Source organism: Phytophthora infestans, genomic scaffold (assembly GCF_000142945.1).
Source record: "Phytophthora infestans T30-4 supercont1.83 genomic scaffold, whole genome shotgun sequence".
Lineage (NCBI taxonomy): Eukaryota > Oomycota > Peronosporomycetes > Peronosporales > Peronosporaceae > Phytophthora > Phytophthora infestans.
The window spans coordinates 327,819-337,023 of NW_003303676.1; the positions used below are offsets into that span (position 1 = coordinate 327,819).

A 9,205-nucleotide genomic window follows, 5' to 3' on the forward strand; every position below is an offset into this window, starting at 1 on the left:
TAATAAGTGAACACTCAGACAACTCGAGGTCGATAGGACCACCTTCTATCATGATTGGTCAAAACAATTCGGTACAGCGTACCACCGCTGAAATATAACGGCGAAACTTACGAAGATATTCGCGCCACTGACCGTTTTCTGAATGATGACTTGTCGAAGGATGATGCCCGCGCTGCTGCAGCTTCCGAAGTTCGCGCCATTATGTAGTATTGTGGTGTTGACCGGCGAGATCATGCCGCTGGTTTCCCGCGATAGCATGTAAGCCGCTATACGTTTGTGGGTGCTTTTGGAAATGCTGTTTCAAGCGTCACCTTTAGTTTTGAAGCTATAGGTGCTCAAGGCTCCGATTTGAGCGTGTAAAACACTAGGTTGCATATGTATCCATTCCAGTATGGCCGGCGATGGTGTAACCACAACGCAGTGCAATGGTGCATAAACTTTATGCTTTGTATTTGAATGTGGCATTTTGTATACTAGAATCGCCGCGCAAACTTGGCGCCCAAATTATGGAGGCTACTCCAAAAATTTATTGTTTCTTTGTTTGAATGAATATAAAAACAAGTCGTAATGGAATATACGTATTTATGTACCCTTATACTCTCCACGAATAGGTGACGCGTATCAGCCGTCCATCGGTCCCCCGCCCTCATTTGTAAATCAAGCAGAAAATGTCGGAAGTGCCGCGGGGCCAGAAGCGGAGGCATGAAGGTACGAATATGGCAAGGAAGCGGCGATGCGTGCGTACCGGTAGCGAGGAGGCACCTGATGAGACAGCGAGCAGCCTCGGGGGCGTTGCTGTGTTCAACAGCGAGTGGCGAGCGTTGGCAAAGGCCAGGTGGACGTCCAAGCAGCCTTCTACCAAGTCTTTGGACACACGCTACAAATACATTCGGCCTGGAAGGCGACACGACGGCGAAGAGGGGGCTGACAACTGAAATGGCCGTCCTAAGATACATTGCGAAGACGCGCCTCCTCGAAGTCGATGCTGAAGAAGGTATTGAAGGCGGAGGCCCAACAACTGAGGGGTGCTGAAGACGCCGTGGACTAATTGTGTTTTGTTTTGCTTTTGATATAGGCACCAGCTCTGCCAACGTCGATGAAAGAGGCGAGTGCGGCAATCTTGGAGCAGGTGCAGCTCCTGGTGAGGAGGCAGCGGTCGGCCGTGCCGCCTGTGGTGTAGTAGAACACACAAATACCGTCAGATGTGGATTCCTTACACAAACCACAACGAATCGTCGAGTTAGGTCGGCGGTTGTATGGCCTGCGCAGAGGGTGGTCCCCTCGCGGTCCGGCCCTTCCGGGACAGCCACTCGCTTCCACTCGGTTCCAACTAACCAAGTCAGATCACTTCCGAGGCTCCACCGAGTTTGGTTCGGCTGAGCTCGTTTACAACCCTGTGCCCTCCACCAAAGGATGGACGACGGCGCGCGAGCGCTTTTACAGGTCACCGAGCGCAGAGGCAGCTCAGCTAGATGTGTTAGGGCACCCGGGTTATCGGACGTACCGGCCTGTTGAGTATGCGGGACTTTCTTTCGCGCGTAGCGAGACTTTGTCCTACCCGGACCGACCTAATCTCTTGGCGCTACCAGTCAATACCCTACAAGCTATGCCTCTCGAGTACTGACGGCAGGCATAATCCAGCCCTATGCAGGGACTTACCGGAAAAGTGTACAAGTGTCTTGGACTAGGAAAATTTTGCTCTGTTATCTTCTGGGAGCCCTTTCGGCCCCCCTTATTTAATCCTATGTTTCTTATACAAATATCTAGTAAAATGTAGTCGTTTTGGATCTCTACCGACTCTTCAGCTGAGTTCACGCGACCGTTGAGCTCAGCGGCTATCCGGATAGCATATCCGGACAGATCGCCGAGTACTTACCGTGATCCTTTGTTCCTCAGCTCTGGGTTATCAGACCGAGCCGATTCTTGACCTAAAGTAGGTTGGCGTATGGTCGAATCTGGAAATCCCTACACCACACGCCGCTATGGGTGCTGGTGTTCCGGCAGCCGGCGCAGGTGCCGCGCGTGGAGCGAGAGGAGGGCGTGGCACTTCACGAGCGGAAGCGCTGAAGGTGTGGGTTGGGCTGTGACGGTGGTGCGGTTCTAGCCTATAACTATGTACATTGTTAATCTGGAGATCCCTACATCACAACTGCCCCGGTTATGATACGAGCCGAGCTGGTGAGTGTCTTAATCCTTCATTTGGTTCTGCCACCGTTGGTCCGTACTCGGCTGATGACGTCTCGCGGCTCTCCACCACCCTCTTCGGTACGTTCGTTGCTTCCGCTGTCACTCACTTGGCAGCTCCTCACTCCTCGCATGCTACTCCAGCACAACTCGCGGCGCCACCATTCTCCTTCAACTTCTCGTCGAGGTGAGGGCGCGCCAGCTGAGTCGATTCCTCGACCCGTTGGCACTCGTGGGGTCAGCGACCAGCCCGAAGCTGGGTTGGTCGACTTGACAACTTTCCATGAATCTGACGCGGAGTCGGCGGGGTCTTCTCGCGTGCGTCCTCCTGGTCCACCGAGTTTGCGGGCGACACCACTTCGGGCGCCACCAGTCAGTCAAGCTCGGCTGCTCCAGTGAGTCTTGACTCCCTCATGGCCAGAGTTAACGAGCAGGGGTACGAGCGCCGAGAAGAATTGACCTTCTTGGCGAGGCTCATGGCCTACGGATTTACTCGTTCCGTGGAGCCTTCCGATCCCGCGCAGCGGCGTGCGATCTTGCTTGCTGCTTCCGCGGGGGAACTGTTGGGTATCTTGAAAGGCAACTACGCCGCTCTTGACTATCCCCAGATCATTGGTGAACTCAAGGCCGACAACCAAGCTGTTCAAGAAGAGAACCGCGCATTGACTCGGCGACTGGACTCTCTTGCTCTCAGCAACGTCGACTTGTCAACTCATCTCTCATCGGCTCGACAGCAGGTGTCCCGATTGGAGGCTGCTGCCGCGCAGTCGGCTAATCTCCTTGCTTTACTGCGAAAGGCTGTAGCGCTGAGTGAGGCAAAACTTGCTCGGGCTATCGCCGCTGAGCAGAGCAAGGTTGACGCTGCGTTGGGTCAAGCCCAGCTCCATCATCAGCAAGTCTTGGATCGAGGCGCGGAGATCAACGTCCTTCTCCGATCCATTTCCGAGAGGGATGCGGCGTTCGTCACTCTTCAGGGCATCGATTCCAAGCATTTCGAGAAGCTGCAGGAGTCGGTGCGGCTGTACAGCTCCACCGGTACTCAACCTTTGCGGCACGCTCAGTCGGTGATCGCTGAGCAGCGGGCTGTGATCTTGCGACAGAAACGGCTCATCCGTCGAAATGGTATTATTCCGATGCACGATTCTCACATGGCTGCTGCTGCTGGCGGTGGCTTGCAGGTTCCTGGACTTGATCCGTCCGACCTTCTCCTCAACGCCCGGCTGTGTCGTGTCTTGGAGTCTCGCTTCCCTGAGGTTCTTCACATTCCAGCCGGTGAAACTCGGCGGTTGGAGTTGATTGTCCATCCTCGCCGAGATGATCCAGTGGCGAGTTCCGCTATTGGTCCTAGTCTGCCCCCCCCCCCAGCTAGTCAAGCGTCTTCTGTGACTTTATTGGCAGACTCGGCTGCGACTCCAGTCAGCTCAGCGGCGGCTATGAGCCAACCCGAGACGACCCTCGCCCAGCTTCACCGTACGCCTTTGGCAAATTTGACTTCGACTCAGCGGCTTCGACGTTATGCCATCCCCAAGTCTCCCACTGCTGCAGGTCCTCGTCATCGTTCACCGGCGCCGCATCCGCCTCAGCCGTACGCTTGTCCACTTCCCGGGGAGGATGGACACGAGGCTATCAGTGCCCTTTTGCACTCAAGTTCTCCTCAAGCTACTGTATCCGATGGAGGAAGGCCCCGCTCTGGAAAGACCCGTCGTCGGACTCGGCGGAAGAAGGTTCGTCACCTTCAGTTGAGTTCTGCTACCCAACCCGCTGTCTCTGCTCGCTCTGAAGACGGCGATGACGCTTCGAGCGAAGCTGAATTCGAGTATGGGTTGCCTGAGCCGCCCGCCGACACCGTTCCTGCGGTTGCTTCGACGACTTCGGCGGGTTCTTCGTCTTCCGGTCCTCTGTCGACTTCGTCAGTTGCGGTTACTCACCCACCGCCGGTATCTTCTTCCGATGTCGTGGCTTCGCTGCCTGCCCCGACTACGAGCGTTTGTGCCCCAGGCTCGACTTCGCCCATCTCCGCTGGGTTGCCCCAGTCGAGTGCACCGCTCAGCATCGTGTCAACGGTGGTTGGGCGCTCCCGGTCGTCTTCTGGCCGACCCGCTCTCGTCTCTCCTTCTCGGGGTCTGAGCGTATCCACTACGCCGACTGACCTAGTGACTCCCGCTGTGAGTGTCCTCAGGCCGTCCCTCCCTGCGAGCTCGGCCGTGTTGACGTCCCCGTCTGGGCGCCCCATCCGGAGATCTGCTGCGACTGTCCGCACTGTGTCTGCTCAGCTGCTTGAGGACCTTGACGCGTCTGACGACGAGGTGTTAGGGCCTGGCGACGGTTCTGCACTGTCCACCGGCTCGACGAATATTGCCGCTGGGTCGCTCTTGGATCCAATTTCTTTATCCGCGAACTCGGCTGGCAGTCCTTCAGGTTCCGACTCAGCGGCCGAAGATGCTCGTCGTTCTGCTAAAGCGAGAAGCCTTCATGCGGCAATCTTCGGCTCTGACGATGAGATGAGTGATGAGCCCTTGCCGCCGAGTAATCGCCACTCCTCGCGGCATTCAATGAAGGATTCTGGTGACGGGACGAGTTCTACCTCTGCGTCAGCTTCGGGGAAGCAGCAGCGTCGCAAGCGTCGTGCCTCGTCGAGTCCTACCGGTCACCGGTCGAAGCGGTCCATGAAGCACAAGAAACACAAGAAGCATCACAAAACGCACCGACACCACAAGCATCGGCGGCCTCCGTCAACTCCTGATCCGGCTCCTGCTCAACCCATTCCGGCTGCTCCTTCGCCAAGTATGCTGCCGGTAGTTTCGATTCTTTCTCAGCTGAGTTCGACTGCATCACGTCCGGCTTTGGTCACACTACCCAGCGCTCTTACACTCCCGCTGGCGACGTTACGGACCCGAGCCTCGCAAGCGGTTTCCAAGGATTGTCGCTTGAGTCTTCACATGGCTCAACTCCGCGAGGTACCATTTATGCATTTCGGCTCAGCTCGTTGTTGGAATGCGTTATTGGATACACTGAGCGGAGGGGTGCAGATGGAGCTCGTAGGAGGCAAGCGTCGTGTGCCACCTACGCCGTGTTCTCTTGGCGGCATTCGAGCTTTCATTGCTGTTTTTGATCCGAGCCATCCTTGTCAGCGTCTTCGGCGGATGCTCCCTGAGCTTCCTTTCTTCTTTTCTCCGTTGATACTGGAGGGAGCTCGGCGGTGCTTGGCTTCTCAGACCCGACCTCGAACTTTGATGCAAGTTCTTGGAGATATGTGGGTGAAGCTTAGTGGTGACAAGTCCCTAGGACTCGGCGGGGAGGGCCCATCCAGACAGATGGCCAAATGACCCGTTATTTTGTAGCTTTCTATGAACGTCGTCATTGGATCGTCGAGTCAAGTGTGTTGATGGGTCTCCATCCTGACGTCAACCCGGCTGCCACGTCCGCTCAGCTTGCTGAGGTGTATGAGCTGTGGCTGGTCTACAAGCGCGAGCGCAAACGTCGTAGTGATACCCTGCGATCTTTGGTTGTCGCTGTCTACGACCAGCTTTACTCGGCGGTCACTCAGAAGCTCGGCGATGAACCTGCTCCTCTTGTGAGCGCAGAGGTTTATTTTGATCCGTCCGTCCCCCATTATACTCCCGTTAACCTTTCGTGGGTTCCCTCCGGGAGAGACTGGGTTCAATGTGCATACGATGTGGATCTAGCCAAGCCCTGGTGAGCTTGGTGGCTAACTGACCCGGCGGTCCACCCGTATAACACCTGCTTCCGCGCTCGGAATGTGGACTTCTTGGTTTTCGCTCCGCGCGGTATGGATCCTCAGGTTATTGACGACGCGATTGAAGAAGACTTCGATCTTGCCGAACACGCGCCTCCTGCATACGCTCAGGGTGCTCCACCGCGGCTGAAACGTCAAGGTTTTCATATCTTCGCTGGGTCTTCAATCGGTGAGCTCGGCTCGGATGACGAGAGTGCGTCTGATGACGACTCGGCGGACGACGGGTTGGGTTCTCCCAATCTCCGAGGCGCGTCTCCAAGTATGTCTCTGTTCGGCACTCCACCCCTCAGTGGAACGGATCCGCCTCAACCCACTTCAGTCGAGTCGGGTTCTGAGGCACCGGTTCTTCTTCCACCTGGTTCGACGTCAGTCTCGTTGGCTAGCTCGGCGATGATACTTCCTGCCACGGCTGCGAATGTTGCATCTCCTTCCGCAGTTTCCCAAGGGGCGACGTCTGCTACGACGCCATACCTCCAATCGTCGAGTCTGCTGAGCTGTTCCCAGTTGTCTCCGTCGGGTTCAACTCACTTGGAGTCCGGATCGCCAACTTTTTAGTTTTCTTCTTTTGACTGGGCGTCCCGTAGGTATCGTTCAGGACTTCATTTCGTAATTATTCAGTATATGTAATTTCGACACAGTAGCATTCCATTTCAACTCGGCCTGTGTCGTCCGCTGAGTTGGTGTAACATTTGGTGCAATAGTTGTTAATCCTCATCTGCAACTTGCATCATTTGCAGACGGTTTTCACGCTTTTTCTGTCGTAGATAGTCAAACCGGAGACCTCCACATGACAAATTCGACAGTGGTTCCCAAGTAGGCTCATCGTAGCCGACCCACTTAACCTTACACTTCCGTTGTGTCCGTGACGTACTCGTGGATAATGGTAGCTCATCGTCAAGAATTGCTTCGACTTCATACTGGTTCGTACTTGTGTCTGGTTCCCAGCTGTCTTCAGGCAGTAATTCTTCATCAAAGTCAAATCGCTGAGTCTCTTCGAGGTCGGCGATTAGCCTCGTCTTTGGTCTTCCGCCGAGTTCGGTGACTGCCTTCAGACGTGATACATGGACCACTGGGTAGAACCTATATCCACTCTTGTCGGGTAACTCCAATTCATAGGCGAATTCTTCCACCTTCTTCTTCACCCTGAATGGTCCATGCCAACGGTGGGCTAACTTCTTGGTGAGGCCCGTCTTGACTCGCTCCATAAACAGCCAGACTTGATCTCCTTCTTTGAACAAGGATTTGGTGGATTCATCGCCTGGTTCTGCAACTCCATATTCGTCATCCGCTGTGTTGGGGATGGATCTTTTCTCCTTCTTGCTCAACGCTTCGTTGTGCTCTCGAGCTCGTCGTGCTTTCTCTCGCACTTGGAACGCAGCTGCTAATCGAATTGCTACTTCTCGTTGTCTGTTCGCTTCTCGGCGCCACTCGACTGTGCCCGCCGAGTTGACTGGGCGTTTCTGTCCACGTCGTTTTGAGCTCGTCATAGCCTTGAGTGTAGACTTAGCGTCCCAACCATGTACCAGATAGAAAGGGGTTTCTCGCCGAGTCGAATCTCTTGAGTTGTTGATAGCGTGTACCATCTTCTCGGCGATGTCATCCCAGTCGGCTTGAAGTGGGTGTTCCACGTAGACCCGTATAGTCTGAACCATTGTCTTGACTGATCTCTCTCGTTGACCGTTGGCTTGTGGTCGGTAACTCAGCGTAGCTCTTGATCTCGACTGCATCATCTCGGAGAACGTTTGGAATACTTCACTCATAAACCTTGGATCTCGGTCGTGCCGTATCAGAGACGGAACCCCGAACTGCCTGAAGACGCATTCCTCAAATACCTTGGCCACTTCGAGTGCCCCGGTGTCATTCATAGCCTTAGCGATAACGAACCCCGTGAAGTGGTCCTGGAACAGCAGCAGTGCAGTATTGCCCCGCTGAGTTCGAGGAAGGGGAATCACGAAATCCATTGACACGACTTGGAATGGATGGTCTGACACCACATTTCTCGGCGAGTAACCTCTCAATTGTTGCTTGCTCTGACTGGTATTGCAGTCCTCGCAGGCCCTAACATGTTTCACCACGTCGGCGTAAAGACTAATCCAGTAGTAGTCAGCCTTGACTCGGTGATAAGCTCTGACGATGCCTTGATGCCCTCCTTCGATCGAGTAGTGACAGCTATGAAGTATTTCGTCGACCATAGTTGACGGAATCACCAATCTCAATGAGAGGTTCGGTTCGCTGAGGTCGCCCAGTCGGCGAGCTTCATCTCGGCGATATAACAGGCCGTCTTCGCTAAGTACAAAGACTTCTGCGACTTTGCCGGCATTCTGAGCTCGACGGTGTGTAAGGTCCTCAAGTTCACCTCTCAGGTACGCCTTCAGATCGGCCCACCTGAGTTCTCCATCTTGTGCCTTCGCGATTCGTCGTCTCCGCTTAGTCTGTACTGTCACTGGACCGATGTCGGTGGTATTCTGAGCTGTCTGGGCTGACTCCATCTGCGACCTTGTTTCGACATTCGGGGTCGTGTGGTTAGTCCGCCGAGTCGACGCCCTGCTGACTTGTTCGAATTCATCTCCACTGCTTTCAAACGCCGATTCTCCAGGATTTGTTGATATGGCTTCGTGATCCTGACTTCCTCCTCTTGCTCTAGCCGAGTCTTTATCCAGCTTGTCCTCAAAGTGAACTCGGCGTACTCGGTTACGAGTGACTGCCGTGACAATCGAGGTTTCCGCTGGGTTGTCTGTGGCGTACAGCTCTTCGGCTACTCGGTTAATCATTCTCAGTTCTGCTTTCCTATCCGCCCCGAGAATTACTCGTCCAGCTTTAGCTTCAAGTGCTTCTGTAGCGAGAGAACCAGCCGCTGCGCCATAGTGTCGCGCTATGTGTCGATACCGGACCGAGTTGAGTTGCTTCGTGAGATCCTTGTGTCGAGCTAGCTCCACTTGCAACGTTTCCTTCTTGCATGCTATCACCCCCATGGATTGCTGGATTACAAGCCGGGAGTCACCCACGATAATCAGATCGGTTATCCCTCGGTCAATCGCCGCCAAGACTCCATTGTTCATGCCGGTGTACTCGGCGATGTTGACTGTGGTGGACGACAGGTACGCACTCGCAGCGATCTCAATGTCCCAATTCGGAAGGCGCCATAGTATCCACGAACAACTTCCATACCCACCGTATTTAGCTGTCTTCGCTGAGCCATCAAATGACAGCACGCATCCCGCAAAGTCAGCTGGTATTCGGGCGTATAGCAGCTCTAGGTCCATT

At 54.7% G+C, this 9,205-nt stretch overlaps 1 protein-coding gene across 1 annotated transcript; it reads left to right on the forward strand.

Annotated features, from left to right (window-relative positions):
* Positions 1-668: 668 nt before the first annotated feature.
* PITG_19193 (uncharacterized protein) lies at positions 669-935 on the forward strand (the record flags this gene model as incomplete). Its single annotated transcript, XM_002997185.1, has 1 exon — positions 669-935. The coding sequence occupies one exon, from the start codon at positions 669-671 to the stop codon at positions 933-935; it is 267 nt and encodes an 88-aa protein (XP_002997231.1).
* Positions 936-9,205: the final 8,270 nt, after the last annotated feature.